Source organism: Stomoxys calcitrans, chromosome 4, assembly GCF_963082655.1.
Source record: "Stomoxys calcitrans chromosome 4, idStoCalc2.1, whole genome shotgun sequence".
NCBI lineage: Eukaryota > Metazoa > Arthropoda > Insecta > Diptera > Muscidae > Stomoxys > Stomoxys calcitrans.
The window spans coordinates 155,680,268-155,699,394 of record NC_081555.1 but is presented as its reverse complement, the minus strand read 5'-3'; the positions used below and the strand labels follow the sequence as shown (position 1 = coordinate 155,699,394).

At 38.1% G+C, this 19,127-nt stretch overlaps 2 protein-coding genes across 6 annotated transcripts in view; both read right to left on the bottom strand.

Annotated features, from left to right (window-relative positions):
- LOC106096050 (hsc70-interacting protein 1) overlaps positions 1-13,449 on the bottom strand; it is a 36,628-nt gene extending 23,179 nt beyond the window's left edge. For 4 of the 5 annotated variants that reach the window (XM_059367466.1, XM_013263572.2, XM_013263570.2 and 1 more), the window contains exons 1-2: positions 13,082-13,449; positions 12,860-12,987 (exon numbers count right to left, since the gene is read on the bottom strand). In XM_059367466.1, coding sequence (XP_059223449.1) covers positions 12,860-12,987; positions 13,082-13,254 — 301 coding nt within the window. In that variant the 5' untranslated portion in view covers positions 13,255-13,449. Of the gene's footprint in view, positions 1-271; positions 6,327-12,859; positions 12,988-13,081 lie in introns of those variants that run through there. The other variant, XM_013263573.2, reaches the window with a different exon arrangement.
- A 1,975-nt stretch (positions 13,450-15,424) lies between these two features.
- Positions 15,425-17,541, bottom strand: LOC106096040 (zinc finger protein 184). The gene is made up of 4 exons (XM_013263560.2): positions 17,079-17,541; positions 16,881-17,021; positions 15,988-16,818; positions 15,425-15,923 (listed from the first exon to the last, which is right to left on the bottom strand). Exons 1-4 carry the CDS (start codon positions 17,487-17,489, stop codon positions 15,567-15,569), a joined length of 1,740 nt encoding a protein of 579 aa, XP_013119014.2. The 5' UTR covers positions 17,490-17,541; the 3' UTR covers positions 15,425-15,566.
- Positions 17,542-19,127: the final 1,586 nt, after the last annotated feature.

The window sequence follows — 19,127 nt, the reverse complement described above, 5'->3', positions numbered from 1 at the left end:
GTCCAAATCGGTATATAACCTGATATAGCTCCCATATAAACCAATGGCCCGGTTTGACTTCTTGAGCCCTTACAACCCGCAATTTTTGTCCAGTTTAGCTACAATTTTGCACATAGTGTTTTGATTTGACTTCCAACAACTGTGCTAAGTACGGTCCAAATCAGTCTATAACTTGGTATAGCGATTTGACTTCTTGAACCCTTACAACCCGCAATTTTTGTCCAATCTAGCTACAGTTTTGCACATAGTGTTTTGTTATTACTTCCAACCACTGTGCCAAGTACAATCGGGAGATTGGTTTATATAGGAGCTATATCAGGTTACAGACCGATTTAAAACTGATATAACTCCCATATAAACCGATCTCCCGATTTGACTTCTTGAGCCCTTACAAACCCCAATGTTTGTCCGATTTGGCTGAAATTTTGCATGCAGTGTTCTGCAGCGAATTCCAACAACTGTGCCAAGTACGGTTCAAATCAGTCTATAACCTGATATAGCTCCCATATAAGCCTGTCTCTCGACTATCCTAGTTCTGTTCCTAGAAGTTTGGACTATCGACTATTCTAGTTCTGTTTCTAGAAGGAAGAAGTTTGGTTTGTAGAATAAAATTATGCCCTTCAACTAAATTTAGTTTGTATACATTTTTAGCAGAATCCATGGTGGTGGGTTCCAAAGATTCGGCCGAGCCGAACTTATAGCAAGCTTTTACTTGTTTTTTAATTGTATAATTTTAATTTTATTTTTTTCTTGCAGGATATTGTCCGGCTATAGACCATTTCGTTCCATGCCTTCTATTCAAAGAATAGCACAGCAAAGTCTGTAAAAGCATTTGACCGACTATCTGTATCGCGATTTTTGATTCGCAATGAATCTTCATCAGCTTTACATTCCAAACCAACTAAAGTAGGTTGCAATGCACACATCTGAGTTTGAACAGGGCTCTTTAAGACAACTTGATTCATAAGCACAATAGAAAACAAATAAAATCTTACATCCCTTATTCAATCCAACTTATCCAACAATGCCAAGGGCAACAAACAAACACAATTTTACCGAACTTATTTGTTCTCTGCCCTTAGATCAGTTATCGGCTGATGCTGCCAGTGCTGTTTTGGCGCAGAGGTTAGCATGTCCGCCTATGACTCTGAAAGCCTGGGTTCGAATCTTGACAGGTAGATCAGAAAATTTGTCAGCGCTGGTTATCCCCTCCTAATGCTGGCAACATTTATGAGGTAATTTGCCATGTAAAAACTTCTCCCCAAAGAAGTGACGCTCCGTGGCACGCCGTTCGGATTCGGCTATAAAAAGGAGATTATCATTGAGCTTAAAACTGAATCGGGCAGCACTCATTGATTTGTGAAAAGTTTGCCCCTTTTTTTAATGGAATGTTCATGGGCAAATTTGCATTTGCATTTGTACCTACACCACATGCGACGTGCCCTTCGTTTGATTTGTCTGTTTTCTTTCTTTTTTTGGTCTTAAAATCTCATCCGACAAATATCTGGAAAACACTATGGACAACACTTCGGAAAAATCAGAAACAATCAATCAAACAAGACAATAACACCGCTGCGGTGAGTCATCATAAATGGCATCGTCAACTGTACTGATTTAGAAACAGGTGACTTCGAGCTCGGGGAAATCTTCGGAATCTTGCTGTCTCCGGACACGATAACAAGGAGTGACTTTAATCTGTCAGACTATCAGTTGACGTAGAAGGCTCTGAACTCGGTTCGTGTAAGATTGAAACTTGTTCATAGAAGCTAGGAGCACTACGGATCATTAGAAGGCTATGCCGGGCTATCAAGGTTTGCCAGGAAATGAGACTGCCTATCAGTTGGACCCAGCTTTGACGAATATCGAACAAAGCTACAAATATTAGCATATTGAGCGCACACGGATAGATGCGGTGGCACTGTAACGATTTATAGGGATAAGCAGTTAGCGCTGGAAGTGCTAAACTCACTTTGTGTAAGGTTGTGCTTTTAGGGAGACACAACGAGCATTTACGAATTATGGCAATGATCCGATGTGCCAAAATTTTTGCAAATTTGCCCATGAACATTCCATTAAGGAACAGGAGCAAACTTCTTACATATAAATGAATGATCTAATCTCAGTTATTGTGAGGTCGACGGGTGTTGAGATCCAAGGAACAAGGAGTATTTTGATAGGCAAGGAGTATTTTGGTAGGATAGATGCGGTGGCACTGTAACGATTTAAAGGGATAAGCAGTTGGTGCTGGAAGTGCTAAACTCACTTTTTGTAAGGTCGTGCTTGTTGGGAGATGTAACGAGCACTTATGAATTATGGCAATAATACGATGTGCCAAATTTTTGCATATTTGGCCATGAACATTCCATTAAGGAACAGGGGCAAACTTTTCACATGTCAATAAATGCTCTAATCCCAGTTATTGTGAGGTCGACGCGTGATGAGATGCAAGGAGCATCTATGAATCATGGGGATGGGTGTCAAGCTGTGCTGGTACCCGGGCCATTAGATATTGACGGGAAATGGTGTTGCAGACTAGCTGGACACGACTAGGTCACAAATGGATGTGTCCCGTGCTATGGAATTATTCGGTTGCCCAAAAAGTAATTGCGGATTTTTCATATAGTCGGCGTTGACAAATTTTTTCACAGCTTGTGACTCTGTAATTGCATTCTTTCTTCTGTCAGTTATCAGCTGTTACTTTTAGCTTGCTTTAGAAAAAAAGAAGTGTAAAAAGGGTATATTTGATTAAAGTTCATTCTAAGTTTTATTTAAAATGCATTTACTTTCTTTTAAAAAATTCGCAATTACTATTTGGGCAACCCAATATTAGGGTATTTTGGTAGGATAGACGAACTTACCCAGTCGGACTGTGACAATCTTTATGAAAAGTTACGCAACAGCACTGGCGGCTCTGGCCTCTATTCGTTGATGGCCGAGTCCTGTTGAGAGTTGCAAAAGCATCTGCGGGTCAAAGGGAAGGCTTTTAAGCGACGAGCTGAACTGGACTAAGTCTCTGATGGACTTGGTCAGTGCTGCGGAATTTTTGGAGACTAGATGGAACATAGCTTAGTGGGACCCTGTTCTGCCCCCCAAACTTTCAATCCTCCTCACTACTATATTAAACTACAGTGCCATACGCGGTATATTTTATCCTTTAACAGACACCTCCAAACCAAGGTCCCTTGCACTTGGGCTGAAATTTCGCACATAGTGTTCAGTTACAACTTCCAACAATCCTTTTAGTGTGGTGCAAATCGGCGTATAACCTAATATAGCTTCCATATAAATAGGTCTCCCGATTTGACATCTTGGACCCCTAGAAGTTGCATTGGGCTAAACATGTAATGTTCTGTTGTGGCTTCCAACTATCGTTTTAAGTATGGTCCAACTCGGTCTATAATCTGACATAAACTGATCTCCCGATACGAGTATAACCTGGCATAGCTTCCATATGAACTGATCTCTCGAATTGATATATTGAGCCCCGAGAAGTCCTCATTTTTGTCCGGGTTGGCTAAAATTTTGCACGTAGTGTTCTCTTACGACTTTCAACGATCATGATGACGAGTCTTATCCGAATCGGTCTATAACCTCATATAAACCGATCTTCCAAATTGAACTCTTGAGCCGCAATTTTTGTCCGATTTAGCTAAAACTTTGCACGTAGTGTTCTGTTACGACTGCCAACAACTATACCAAGTACGGTACAAATCGGTCTTTAACCTAATATAGCTCCCATATAAACCGATATCTCAATTACCTCTCCTCGGTACCTAGAAGCATACATTTTTGGCTTTTTTTCTTTCATGTTTTTTTTTTTTAATTTTAAACAAAATTCGACTTGAATGCCTGTTTAGAAGAATGTACAATTTTTTTTCTCGTGTAAATAACAACCTTCTCAGCCGAGCTACTACTTCAAGAAAGACTCACACTTGAAATTCAAATAAAACAATTTTTTATTTGTATGTTGACAAGATTTATTTAAACGATAAAAATACTTAATGATATTTAGAGCCTTCGAAATAACGAAGGCGTGGAGGCGGCATGTGCGTGTGGTAAATTACTATCATACAAATTAGGATTAAACTCGTGTCGTACCGCAGTGGGTGGACATATAAAACTGGTATTGAGTGTAGTAGGATCTAGTATATGGGCATAACCTAAAGACTGATTGAAGTTAAATGAAGACGTTGAAGGTTGGCCCACTACTGCCGTTGCTTGCGTCTGCGATTGTGTTGTCGAGGGAGCGGTATTGCTTATAGAGTCTCCCGTCGATGTGTCTGTTATTATGGTAGCAGGTGGTGGCGGTGGTGGTGGTGTCGTTAGTGTATGTGATGGCTGTAAACGCGGGTAACTTATGAAACTTTCGGCAGGATTATGTAGACTTAGATCGAGTTTCTCGCCTTTGGGATCTAACCAAACACCACCTGGCTCCAGGCCAGTGTAGTGTGATATATTGGGATTTGTGTTGGTCAAACCACCTCTTCTTTTCGGTTCGGGATGTGTGAGAAAGGATAAAGTGAAATCTTCATGGAAGGATTTATAATAGAAACTAATCGACATGATTTCCATTTGTTCTGCATTGCACATATCCTTGTACTCCAAATACATGCGCTTTATATTGAGCGTATGATGCAGATAGCGGGTTTTACTTTTCTTATTCGGTATCCAGGTGGGAAATGAGGAGATGTGATCTTGTATCAGTTTCTTGTATTCGGGCTTGAGCTTCGTTGTGGCCGTATTGTGGCCACCTCTCCGGTCTGCTCCCGTGTAGCAGCCAGTTTTTTTATCCGCAAAATCGATGGCATTTGTTATGAACATGCGTGATATGGACAAAGTGGACATCATAAAATGTTTGCAGACTCTTTTGTTTTCGCCTTGTAAACCAGATCCCAAATAGAATCGTGTATGATACGCACGAGGAGGTCTATTTGACTTGCGAAATTCGGGCGTTGTAACTGATTCTATTTCTTTGGTTTCTATACGCGCCAATATATAGTCTTTTCTACGTTTGTAGTCCATAGACCAGAAAATATCGCAGATTTGTTTGCGCTCCTCCTCGGTGAATTTCGTATGGCATTTGTGAATGCAGCGTTGTTGACATTTTATGGGCTTGGGATTATGTTCTGGCAGGGGATCGCCCGGTTTGCGGCGTACACGTTTCTTCTTGGGCTCCTCTGAGGAAGGTTTCTTGGCCTTCTTTGCCTTTGGATCTATGGTTATCAAATCTCCGGTTTCAGGATCCAAAAATTGCTCAACCGCATCCGCTTTTTCTACAGTCTTTTTGATGTTCTCCTTTTGTTGATCAAGCAAAGGTTTGACCACTTCAATTTCCGATTCTGGCTCATAGCCCTCCAAAGCTTTCTTAATGGCATGATCCCTTAGGCATAGGGTGGTTTCAAAAAATTTGCGACAAACTCTAATTAAATTTGGACTGTCGCCACATTCATCGGCCTCACTGGGGCCATCGAGATAGTAGCAACAATTGCCACCACGATTCGTTATGCGTTTACGCTGCAAACGCACACAACGGGCCTTAATACGTTTGCGTATATATTGAAGTCTTTCATCTTCCGACAACGACCAGTACAGGTCACACATTGATCGTCGTTGTTCCTCGGTAAATTTGGTGGGACATTGTTGTTTACATTTTTCCCGGCATTGCTCCAAACGCGGCAATCTATTTCGGCCCACATCTTTGCGAGGTCTTCCCCTATTGCGGGTTAGCAAAATCAAAGGTTCATCCTCGTAGTCATCATCAGAATCCATAGCTTCATCCTTATCAGTGTCCCCCTCCTCCTCTTCCTCTTCCTCGCCATTGTCATCATCATCCAAAAATTCTTCTTGAGACATTATGTCGTCATCCTGCTCTTGTTTTGTTTCGCATTTGCCTTCGCTTGTGTCCTCATTCTCACTATATTTAATTTCGTCCACATCGAAAACATGAGGGTTTATTGATTTCACATCGGAATCTCGATGATTTGTGCCGTCCTGTTCCTCTTGCTCCAGTTTGTGATCCAAGTTTTCCATTTTTATTTCCTTTTCTGGTGTGCACAAAGGATCATCGATCGACGACAGTGTGGTGTTTCGACTTTGAGCTCTTGTTTCATAACCACTTATGGGTAACTCCTCCTTTTTTATGATCACACAGTTGTGAGCTTTTAGTTTTTTAATTTTTTTTATTTTAGTTTTCTTCGAAATGTCCTTTTTCTTTGCCATCTTTTTAGAACGATCTCCCCTTTTAGGCGCCTTTATGTTTTTAACAATTTTTGGCGGCTTTTCATCGAGATATAGAACGTTCGGTTCTAACAATTGCACATTGATTTCTGCAAACATATGGCAAGCAAAAAGCACTTATCAAAATTTCGCTGGTATATGTTGGGGGGGGCTATATTTTGTTTTTAAAATTAAATTTATTGTAAAATTACAACGGATTTTGTTTTCGATTTAATTCACTTACAACAAACCAAAAAAAAAAAAATGATACAAAACTCACATATGATAAATATAAAACTGAAAGTTGAAAACAGTCTCAAATTATGGTACAGTTTTTAACAAGGCCAGCGCATTTATATCTGATATGTTCCCGCATATACTGAGAACTCAAATTGCCATATAAAAACAAACAATTAGAATGTATTCTGGGGAACTACCTTTCCCCCTTATCAACTAAAAATGGTCTATGACACTTCCATTTTATTAGTACAGTGGTTAACGAGCTTGTAGCGATGCAGGGGCTTAAGTCCTAAACTGGCTTCGAGTTGGCTTTATCGAGTTTCCCTCATAATCAAAACCAGGCGACTACAGTTTTCCACTCCACGGCAGGAGTTAAACAGAGAGACTTTCCCCGATATCTGGAATACTTCCGTAACTCTCCTGCTAACGGATTAATGATCTTCTTAACTTATGTTCGATGTAGCGATCTTCTAAACTTAAGTATGTGAAGGTGTTACAAGACCGTACACCTATTGTTGTACCCAACACCATAGGATGGGAGTATACTATTCTGGTCATTCCGTTTGCAAAACCTCGAAATATAGATTTGCCATCCAAACAAGTTGATATTTGATTGTCTCCACATTCTGAGTCGTTCATGAGAATGTTCAACCGTTCATGCTTACGTCTGTCAAAATCATGATAACGGTCGAAAGCGTAAAACTAGGAAAAAAAAACTTTAGAAATCGGACCACAAATGTGCCTTCCACAACAAATTTTGTAAGAGTCAATTGGCATTGAAGCATTTGCTCTTGTTGAAAATGTTTAGTTCAATTGTGTTTTTACTTTTGGGTTGCCCAAAAAGTAATTGTCGGTAATATAGTATTGGGTTGCCCAAAAAGTAATTGCGGATTTTTTAAAATGAAAGTAAATGCATTTTTAATAAATCTTAGAATGAACTTTAATCAAATATATTTTTTTTACACTTTTTTTCTAAAGCAAGCTAAAAGTAACAGCTGATAACTGACAGAAGAAAGAATGCAATTACAGAGTCACAAGCTGTGAAAAAATTTGTCAACGCCGACAAACGGCTTGTGACTCTGTAATTGCATTCTTTCTTCTGTCAGTTATCAGCTGTTACTTTTAGCTTGCTTTAGAAAAAAAGTGCACGAAATTTTGTTTACATTTGTTTGTTTGGCGTCAATTTTAATATGGGTACCACATGTATTGAAAGAAATTCATTTAACAAACCGAATCAACGCTTGTGATATGCACCTTAAACGCAATGAATTCGATCCGTTTTTAAAACGAATCATAACTGGAGATGAAAAATGGATTGTTTACAACAACGTTAGTCGAAAACGATCATGGTATAAGCATGGTGAACCAGCTCAAACCACTTCAAGGGCTGATATCCACCAAAAGAAGGTTATGCTGTCTGTTTGGTGGGATTGGAAGGGTGTGGTATATTTTGAGCTGCTTCCAAGGAACCAAACGATTAATTCGGATGTATACTGTCAACAATTGGATTCTTTTAAAAAATCCGCAATTACTTTTTAGGCAACCCAATATATTAACTAAAATTTAAAATTAATAGAATAAGTGACAATGAAATCGAAATAGTTTAATTTTCCTAATGCCTTGTTGCGAAATTCACTTTTGTGGTGGTTGCGATCTGGACCAAACACGCCACAATCGCATAGTAAATGGATACTATATGGATTCAAGACCACAAATGAAGAGATCGTCTATATGGGTTCTATCCTTCAAAATGGTCGGACCTTACTCGATATGGACATCAATAAACCAAACGCAGTTCTCTATATCAAATTTCAACAAAATCGGGCACTAAATGCGGCTTTTATGGGACTAAGAATTTAAATTTAGTTATTGATCTACATAGGGGGCTATACTAAGATATAGTCCGATATAGAGCATAGCCGGCACAAATTTCGAGGGGTCTTAGCGCAACTCAATGGGTCGGGAAATTGGGATATACATAAATGCGGCTTTTAAAAGTCCTAAATGAATTCGGCTAAGAATCTTACATCTTTTGTAACTGTGAAGTATTTAATTTTGTAATGTTTATTTATATATAGTTGTTATACGTTTTTTTGGCTGAGGAGGCTTATGTATTACTATTAAGAAATAAATAAATAAATCAGCTGATGGGTCATATGGAGGCTTTATGAGATATAGACCGATTTGGGCCATAGTCGTCCCGGAGATTGAAGAGCCTAACACAGTTCAGTGTGTTAAATTTTATTGAAATCGTGTAATAAATGCGGCATTTATGGACATTATAAGCCTTAGACCGATCGATCTCCCGGCTAAAGGTTGGTGTCCAAATATGACCCCAAAATATTCGGACTTAACCTGCCTATGACAAAAATAGAATTTGTGCAAAGTTTCGGCTCAATAGCTTCATTTTTAAAGGAGGCCATCATAGCACCGAGGTAAGCTTGTCCACCTATGACGCTGACCGCCTGGATTCGAATCCTGGCGAGACCATCAGAAAAAAATTTTCAGCGATGGTTTTCCCCTCCTAATGCTGGCAACATTTGTGAGGTACTATGCCATGTAAAACTTCTCTCCAAAGAAGTGTCGCACTGCGATTCGCCGTTCGGACTCGGCTGTAAAAAGGAGGCACCTTATCATTGAGCTTAAAATTTGAATCGGACTGCACTCATTGATATGTGAGAAATTTACCCCTGTTCCTTAGTGGAATGTCTATATTTGCAATTTTTGCCTCATTTTAGAAGACTGTAGCGTGATTTCATCAGCCATTTTTAACTACGACCAGGAATATGTATACTTTTTACGGTCGGAAATGAATATTTCGATGGGCTGCAAACCGAATGACAAAATGAATATACCCACTCCTTCGGTGATGGATATAAAAAAATACATTTAAGGCGATAGGCCTACTCCTTTAGCCCACAAATACGAATTTATGTAAAATGCATCAAAATTTACTCTTTTGCAATAAATTTAACAAAACAAGTAGAAGCGTGCTAAGTTCGGCCGGGCCGAATCTTATATACCCTCCACCATGGGTCGCAATTGTCGAGTACTTTTCCCGCCATCTCTTCTTAGGCAAAAAAAAAAAAAGGATAAAAGAAAAGATTTGCTCTGCTATTCGAGCGATTTCAAGATATGGTCCGGTTCGGACCACAATTACTTGTGTAAAATGTCAGCCAATTCGAATAAGAATTGCGCCCTTTGGGGGCTCAAGAAGTAAATAAAGAGATCGATTTATATGGGAGCTGTATCTGGATATAGACCGATTCAGACCATAATAAACAAGTATGTTGATGGTCCTGAGAGGATCCGTCGTATAAAATTTCATTCCAATCGGATAATAATTGCGACCTCTAGAGGCTTAAGAAGTCAAGATCCCAGATCGGTTTGTATGGCAACTATATCAGGTTATTGATCGATTTCAACCATACTTGGCACAGTTGGTGGATATCATAACAAAACACGCCGTTCAAAATTTCATTTCAATCGGATAAGAATTGCGTCCTCTAGAGGCTCAAGAAGTCAAGACCCAAGATCGGTTTATATGGCAGCTATATCAGATTATGGACCGATTTGGACCTTATTTAGCACAGTTGTTGGAAGCCATATTAAAACATGTCATGCAAAATTTCATTCCAATCGTATAAGAATTTCGCCCTCTAGAGGCTCAAGAAGTCAAGACTCAAGAAAGGTTTATATGGCAGCTACATCAGGTTATGGACCGATTTGAACCATACTAAGTATAGTTGTTGGAAGTGATATCAAAACACAATGTGCAAAATTTCAGTCAAATCTCAAGAAGTCAAGACCCAAGATCGGTTTATATGGCAGCTATATCACGTTATGGACCGATTTGGCCCATTTACAATCCCAACCGACCTACACCAATAAGAAGCATTTGTGCAAAATTTCAAGCGGCTAGCTCTACTCCTTCAAAAGTTAGCGTGCTTTCGACAGACAGACATGGCTAGTTCGACTTAAAATGTCACGAAGATCAAGAATATATATACTTTATGGGGTCGTAAGACACATATTTCGAGGTGTTACAAACAAAATGACGAAATTAGTATACCCCCATCCTATGGTGGAGGGTATAAAAATAATGAGATATACATACATATACTGAAGAAGGAGATATACAAAGACACATTATTAGGTACACTAATAGATTCGAAATCACTTTCTGATTCTGCTGCTTACCCATTTACTTTAGTATACAACCTACTGATCGCATGCTCGATTGAACTATCTTTAAAATCTGACACAGGTGACGTTTGAGGCCTAGAAGCGAACTTAGGAGAAATCGCTTAAGATTTGGATATAGCTGATAAAACCATAGTTTTGTAAGTTTAATTGTTGTTTTGCTCTATAGTAGTACCAATTCCTAAATCTTCTGTTACTAATGGTCCTGATGATCTAAGACCTATTTCAATTCTTCCAGGTCTTTCTAAAGTTTTCGAACATACTCTTAAAGACCAGATAATGTTGCGTGCTGTGCATAAAATTGTTGGTTTCCAATAAGCGTTTCGATCAGGTCACAGCACGACATCTATGCTGCTTCATCTTATTGAGTCAATACGGAATAGCTTGAATAATGGGAAAAATTTTGTCCTTTTGTCTCTTGACTTGAATAAGGCATTTAATTCTATTTGCTTTGGTACTATAGTTGAGAAATTAAGGGATAACTTTTCTAGATCTGCTTGCAGTCTTGTTATGTCGAACATGTGCGGTAGATCACAATTTGTTTATTTTAATGGAGCTAGATCCAGCATTATTCTCCTCTCTTCTGGTGTGCTGCAGGGATCGGTCTTAGGACCTCTTCTTTTTGTACTCTACAAAAATAATTTTTCTGAATTCCATGGACCTAACTTGTGTGAAACCTTTCATTATGCAGAAGATATGTATCTTGTTTTTAGTGTGGATCGTGGTTTTAGGAATATTTTGAAGACGAATATTAATGCTTCCATAGGACGAATCTTGCTATGTCCTAGTCTTAACTCGTTTCTATCAAAAACTAAGGTATTACAGTTTGGATCCCAAACGCAGCCTGGATTTGATATTTTGTGGGGAATTCTAGAGTAAAGTTTCTTGATAGGAATAAATGTTGGGGGATAGTGATTAATAAAGACCTTAATTTCGGTTGTCAAATTGACTCTCTCCGTTCTCGTGTTCATGGTATTTTGCGTCGGTTGTATTTGGCAGGGTGAAAATCAGACTTGCTCACGTTCTGCTAATGCCTCGACTTTAACATGGCTTGGAGATAACGTCAGGAACGTTTGACTATAATCTTCTAAAACTGAAACGGGTGATGAATGCAGTAGCAATGTTTGTATATAATGTACGTGTTCGTGGCCACATTTCAGTGTATGTCAAAACCTTTTTGGGAACTTCTTTTAACCGTTTTATTGATCTACGAAATATTTTATTGGTTTAGATAGATACTCCAATTTTTCTCGCTCGAAGGAGAACTCATATAAACAGTGCGTGTCCAAAGTTTGCGAATATCGGAATGCTTCATACGGAGTAACTGTTATTGCAGTGGCGGACAATCAGCGGTATCGAGTGGACAGAGACCTGGCAGCACCGTCTTTTGCCTTAATACAGAGTGCCTATGATGCTGGATATGACAAGGCGGGGTATTGGCCCCTTTAAATAACCAATGACCATTATGTTCACACGGCGATCGGTCCTATGGACCCGAACGAGCTTGCTCACCTATAAGAACTGGACAAGGGTTGCTACCTCCACATGCAAATGTGGCTACAACATAAACTTTTTTTAAACAAGAATACGAGTGTATTGATTTTTATGTAAAACTTTGGTTTTCTAGGTGGGGATATAATTGGTTTTTTTTTTCAAAATTTTTGGTCGGAGGCAGCACTTCGCCCATATGTAAATAGCAAATCGCTAAATCTTTTTCATTTTTGTATGTATCAACATAGCACATGGTGCTACTTAGGTATAGTAAGATGGTTACAAAAGGTTAGTAATGCCCAATACTTGTGCAAATTATTAAAATATTTAAATGAAGTTATTTTTATAAAATCCATACTCATATTCGATTTAATACCACATCAAATGATGGTATCCTTGTATGTTTTGTATGTAAAGCGTCATAGATATGTCATAAAAATCGTTTTCGCCTAACAATTACTAATTCTAGTTTTTCTTTTTGTATAACTGCCGCCAATATCGCACTTAAGTGCCTAAATGGTATCTTATGGGTAGGCGCATCAATTTTATGATTTTTATAGAATGGCCCACTGCAACTGCATACATATACACACAGAAGCTTGTTCGATTATTTACATATATGAGATATGTGCATACATAAGTATATAACATGTGATCGTCTCTTACATTTCTATGTCTTCAAAGAAAAAAAATGGTTTGCGGTACATACCTTCCATATCTAATTCCACCTCAGATTCTTCTGACTCTTCAACAACATCCTCATCTGATTGAGTTGGTGGAGGTGGGTGTGGACATGATTTCGTTTCGGTCTTTGCATCACCACCAAATGGGCATTTTCTATGTGACAAAATTAAAGATTGATAATTTACAATGAATGCACTCACACACACAGCAGACAATAGCTATTGAGCTAGTGTACGGAGGAACTTACCCTCCAGCCGGCATTTGGAATTCACCCTCTGGAACTTTGCCACCGAACTTTTCTATAAATCTTTTAAGAAATCCCATTTGGGGCACATTTAGAATTAAAGGATTCGAGGCCACAAAATCGATGAATTTTTTCAACTTTTCCAGATCTTCGGGTGCAACAAAAGGAGCCGCCATATTGTTTTACAATTATTGACTTTAGAAGCGGTATTCAAGAAACAATTTTACAATCAGTTTAGCGTATGGCTAAATAAACACTCCTAGCCACAAATTAAAATATTAAAGGATAAGGCGTAGTTTTTTATAGGCCTAACTTAATTCTTTTTGGAAAAATCAATCCTTCCAGAGTCTTCGACTATCCAAAAGTGAATTTTAACTAATCGATTAATCGACTTTTTCTGTAGTCGAAAAGTTGAAGCGAACTTTGGGGAGTTTACATGGCACATCATAATGCGTGGACAATGTAATAGCAATAATGAAAATAAAGTTGCATGCTTCACATGACATAATTACCCAATGTGTACCCAAGATATAATCATTTACAGGTAATGGCAGTTGCCCAAAAACAAAATATTGAGTGCACTATCTGTCAAAATCTGTGATTAGTGCAACTCTCATTTTGTGCCATTCTCATTGTTTGTGTTTTATGGTACATACAAGCAGAACTCGTTGATAGATAGTGCACTCGCGAGGAAAAATTGTACTCAGCTTTTAACGGTATGTTTATGTCATGAGTGTACCGTAAACAGCTGAGTACAATTTTTTCTCACGAAATGCACTATCTGTCAACAAGTTTTTGTTGAGTGTGTGTATTATAGTTTAGAACAATAACGCACACTAACAAGGACCACCATGATTTGTTGTACAAATGAGACCAATGGAAATAACATGACACATCATTATGCGTCGTTATTGTAATGGATAGTTATATGATAAATGACTTTGATTTTGTGCTGCTTGGTATATCGTTCGGCAGTAGTCAAGGCTCCTTGGGTTGTATTTACGTTGAATTTACGTTGTTTCCATTTATAGGTTGCTGTTGTACCACTGTGTTGTGCACTGAGGCGGCAGCCCTTGTCGATGAAGAAATCCCGTTTCCCTCTACGGGATTTCGACTTATCTCTATATTCCACAACCGAATGACGACCACTCAGATAATTTGTAAACCAACGTTTTAGGACCGCCTGGAGGAACGTGTTAGGGGTGTCCTCAAAAAGTGTGGCAAGATTGACTATCGAGAGGTTCAGAGACACGAGGTCGTACTATCACATGTCTGGTCTAATTTATGCTATATGTAATTCGAAGCCTCATGACGCCGATTTAAATATTGGGTTGCCCAAAAAGTAATTGCGGATTTTTCATATAGTCGGCGTTGACAAATTTTTCAACGGCTTGTGACTCTGTAATTGCATTCTTTCTTCTGTCAGTTATCAGCTGTTACTTTTAGCTGGCTTTAGAAAAAAAAGTGTAAAAAAAGTATATTTGATTAAAGTTCATTCTAAGTTTTATTAAAAATGCATTTACTTTCTTTTAAAAAAATCCGCAATTACTTTTTGGGCAACCCAATAATTAGTTCCGGTTCAAAGGACCGATCGCAGCGGGAACAGAGTGGCCATTGATAAATTAAAGGCGCCAATAACTCGCCTTGTCATATTGAGGATCATAGGCATTCAGTATTTGTGCAAGAGCCGGTTCCACCCGACCACTCGCTGAGACTTTCGGCTCGATACTGCTGATTGTCCGCGATTGCCGTTGCAGCACTCCCCTATCCGCAACTTGTGGACGCTCCCGATAGCTCGCAGCTAAGCTTCTCGTGACAGCAAAGAACACCACACAGATCGGACCTCAAAGTTCCAGCTTGTGTGGTGCACACAGCTATCCTGTGCCGGGTTTAGACAACAGTTATTATGTGTACTGGTGACGTGCAAAGTGTTGTTGTGCCGAATCCTTGATGTTGCTAAACAAATGGAAATTTTCCAACTAGACTCAGAAGTTCCTCAAGCGTCCTGGCTTCTGACGAGAAAGAGAGGTCAGTCAGTACGACTCTTCTTTACTAGGTCCCTTCTATCCATTTATCGGAAACTATGAGAGTGCTAAGATACAGGATAACGATTTGTGGTATGTACTCAACTCCCAGTACATCAAAGTTCTTCAGCATCAATGTAGAGATTACGTATGTAGATTACATTTGTAACTTCGTCCATGGCAAATGTGTTATGGACTAGACTCATCCTCCCCGCGTTCAGATAAGAACTCACTGTCTTTGTCAACATATTTTTACTTAATTCAATAACAATACAACTCTAACTCAACGTCTCCGGTCGTCAAAACCAAAGTGGAAACAAAATTAGAATTTCAGCGATAACATAGTAAAATACTACGCCGGTTTAGTTTATATTTACAAAAAAAAATACCTATTTTACTCTTTTCTCAAATATATATAAAAAAAATTATTTTAACTTATTCTCAAATATATATATAAAAAAAAACTATTTACTACTTTTTGTATCATTACTATCCGTGGACTGTTCTGTTATACTGCCATCATTACGAGTGCTTTCATTACTTCCACATGTACTGCGATGGGCATTCAAATCTTCAAATGTTCTAAATCCTTTGCTGCACCAAAAACATATGTGAGGTTTATCACCCTTATGCCGTTGCTCATGATCGATCAAGTTTTTGCGTGTTATAAAGCGCTGCGAACAATAAGAACAGACATGAGTTCTCAGGGTTTTATCGTGATTTTTCATATGGGAACGCAGACTCTCCTGTTGGACAAATCCTTTACTGCATATGGTACATGAAAAGGGCCGCTCTCCGGTATGAAGACGCTCGTGGCATATCTGTGTTGAAAACAAAGAATTATTTCACAAACAAAAATGACCAATTTTTAATTTTTTCAGAAACCTGGGCGTTGCGAGTACTAAATTTCCTGGGACAGTATGAACAAACAAAACGTCTTTGCCCTTCATGGACAACTTTTACATGTCTTGAAATGGCATTTTTGTGGTTGAAAACTTGCGGGCATTGAGGACATTGAAACTTTTCCAAGTCTGGCTGGTGTATACGCATATGGGTAAGTAATTCGGTGCGTGTGACCTTGGCCACACCACAAAACCTACAGGTATGTTCCTTAATTTGTTGATGTCTTTTTAAATGTTCGGACAGCGCTCGCCGAGAGCTGTAATTTCGTGAACATATTACGCAATTGTAGCTGGTGGTATTGTCCCAAACTCCTCCATTTGCCTTTGCATTTGTCTCAGTGGGCTTCATTAAGTGGCGTTTCATTTGGTTCATTCGGTGTTTTATAACGTCTATAGCAACCTTACCGTGCTTAGAACGTTTGTGTAGATACAATTGATTGTAGCCTGTAAATGATTTGAAACATAATAGGCATTGGAAAGGTTCCTTTTCGCCCATATGAACGCCCCTTATATGGGCATCAAGATAAAATTCCTTGTAGAATTGTTTGTTGCAATATGTACAGTAAACAGACTTTTTTGAATTTCGGTCTTGTTTTGTTGGCGACATGGAAAGTGACGAATTTGAGTTTCTATTTTCATAACTTTTGGATGGGCTTGGGGTGTTTTTATCACCACTTCCTGTATAGTTGGCACCGTATGCTAAATTTCCATTACCAACAGTCTCATTGCGGACAATTTTATTGTTCATGTGACCAGTTTCACAATACGGTTGCGGTTTGAGGTCAAGCGGCAGGTTTGCTAATTCCGGAAGTAACTATGCAAGAAAGAAAATACCTCTATATACAGATTATAAACTTAAACATAAATAGTACGAACCAATTTGTCGTCATCGTCCGTCGATGTAAAATCCTGACTTAAGTCATTTTCTGTATCGGTCTCCTCCAATTTGATAGATGCTCGTTCTTCATCATCAGATATGTTCTCCCTCCTCAGGGACATTTCATTGTGGGGTTGCAACTAAGAGCAAATTAAATTTATATACTACCATAAACTCAATCATTATTGAGTACAAACCGTTTTATCGTGATCGTAATCCGAATCTCTGCCCATTGATGCACAATCATCTTCATGATCGGAAATGTGTTCCGACTTAACAATAATTTCATTATTAGGACAAGCAATATCGTCCTCCTCTTGGTCTGCTTTTGTCAATTCATATAAAGACGCCGTGCTCTGCATAGTTAGCTTACAAAACTTGTCATATTCTAATAATTTATTCACGCACAAGTGGCACAATAGTTTTGGAAAGATTTCGGCCTCCTTGGTAACATCCATATTGGTGAAGTGTAGAAATATTTGACCCAAATTGCCAGTCAATAAACTGTTTGCATTGCAAGCAGTGGAGTCTGCTCCATTTACATTGAAGGCAGGTTTTAAACATGCTCGGCACAATGTTTGCAGTCTGTCGTGTTTCTTAGCGTTCATTTTGCCGCAGGTTTCATTTATTTTTTGTTATTTTTTGGCTTGATTAAGCGATCTAAATACGACTAATCGATTAATCGAGTTATGACAAAAAATCGATTATAACATAACAAAATCGATAACTAAAAATATCGAAACATTCCTTTCCAAAAAAATTAACGTCTTATCATCCTCAAACACAGTGTTCACCGCCCAACGTTCCAGTTTAAGCTGAGTATGCACCTCTAACGAAATTATCGGCTGCAGCACAGGCATTTATGTCTCTACTGAAAAATAGTTGTGTAGAATACAAGATGGCGACAAACATCGATTTATAATTTTGGGTGAATTTTTATCATTTGTGGCTAACAAAGAATATATGTACTGTAATTAATCAATTTTATTTGCAAATAACTTTATTTCATGTTTAATGGAGCTATTAAAACATACATTTTCATTCGTAGTTGCAAGAAAAAATTCACCAATACCTATTATGTCACCCTGTTAGGAAAAGCGAAATTTTGGCTAACGGTACCGGTAAATATATATTGAGGTAATGGTTGTGGCAGTTGCCCAACAACAAAATATTGAGTGCACTTTGTATCGAAATCAGTGATTAGTGCTACTCTGATTTTGAGTATATTACTATTAGTTCGTGCCACTTTTCCTTGCTTGCGGTTCTTAGCAATAATACACACAACCAAAACTCGTTGACAGATAGTGAACTTCGCAAGAAACAATTGTACTGAGCTGTTTACGGTACACTACCTGATAATTACGGTATACGGAGTAGCAGCAACTGCCGTCGCGGACAATCAGCGTTATCGAGAGGAGAGTCTCAGTAAAAGGCAGAGCGGCAACGGCTCTTCTTAAAATACCAAGTGCCATATGACCAAGCGAGTTATTGGCGCCTATAAAGAGCCAATGAACCTCATGAAGCCCATATAGCGCACCTCCTTTTAACAATTTCACTTGCTAGATGTCTACTACACAAAAAATAAAAATCGGATTCAATTTCAATTAATTTCTTAATTGAAACTGCTTCAATCACGAAAATGATAATATCAATAACCGTTTTTGAAGTAGTTATTGAAAAATTTGTCAATCAAAAAAATTGCATGTTTAATTAATAAAATTATTAAAAGTTATAAATTTTCAATTAGTTTTTTAATTGATCCAATTAAAAATATGATTGAAATTTTGTCGAGATTTTCAAATAATTTTTTGATTATTTATAAAAATTTTTTTAACGGCAACGGCTCTTCTTAAAATACCAAGTGCCATATGACCAAGCGAGTTATTGGCGCCTATAAAGAGCCAATGAACCTCATGAAGCCCATATAGCGCACCTCCTTTTAACAATTTCACTTGCTAGATGTCTACTACACAAAAAATAAAAATCGGATTCAATTTCAATTAATTTCTTAATTGAAACTGCTTCAATCACGAAAATGATAATATCAATAACCGTTTTTGAAGTAGTTATTGAAAAATTTGTCAATCAAAAAAATTGCATGTTTAATTAATAAAATTATTAAAAGTTATAAATTTTCAATTAATCGAGATTTTCAAATAATTTTTTGATTATTTATAAAAATTTTTTTATTATTAAAAAATTATTGAAATTTTAAAATTATTTTTGAAATCGGGTTCGTAGAATCG

Excerpts from the sequence above, each read along its gene's own strand:
- LOC106096040 (XM_013263560.2), bottom strand. The coding sequence starts at position 17,489 with ATGAACGCTAAGAAACACGACAGACTGCAAACATTGTGCCGAGCATGT. Across the intron at positions 17,022-17,078 it reads ATTACGATCACGATAAAACG|TTGCAACCCCACAATGAAAT; the intron begins GTTTGTACTCAA and ends ATTTGCTCTTAG. Across the intron at positions 16,819-16,880 it reads CGGACGATGACGACAAATTG|TTACTTCCGGAATTAGCAAA; the intron begins GTTCGTACTATT and ends TTTCTTGCATAG.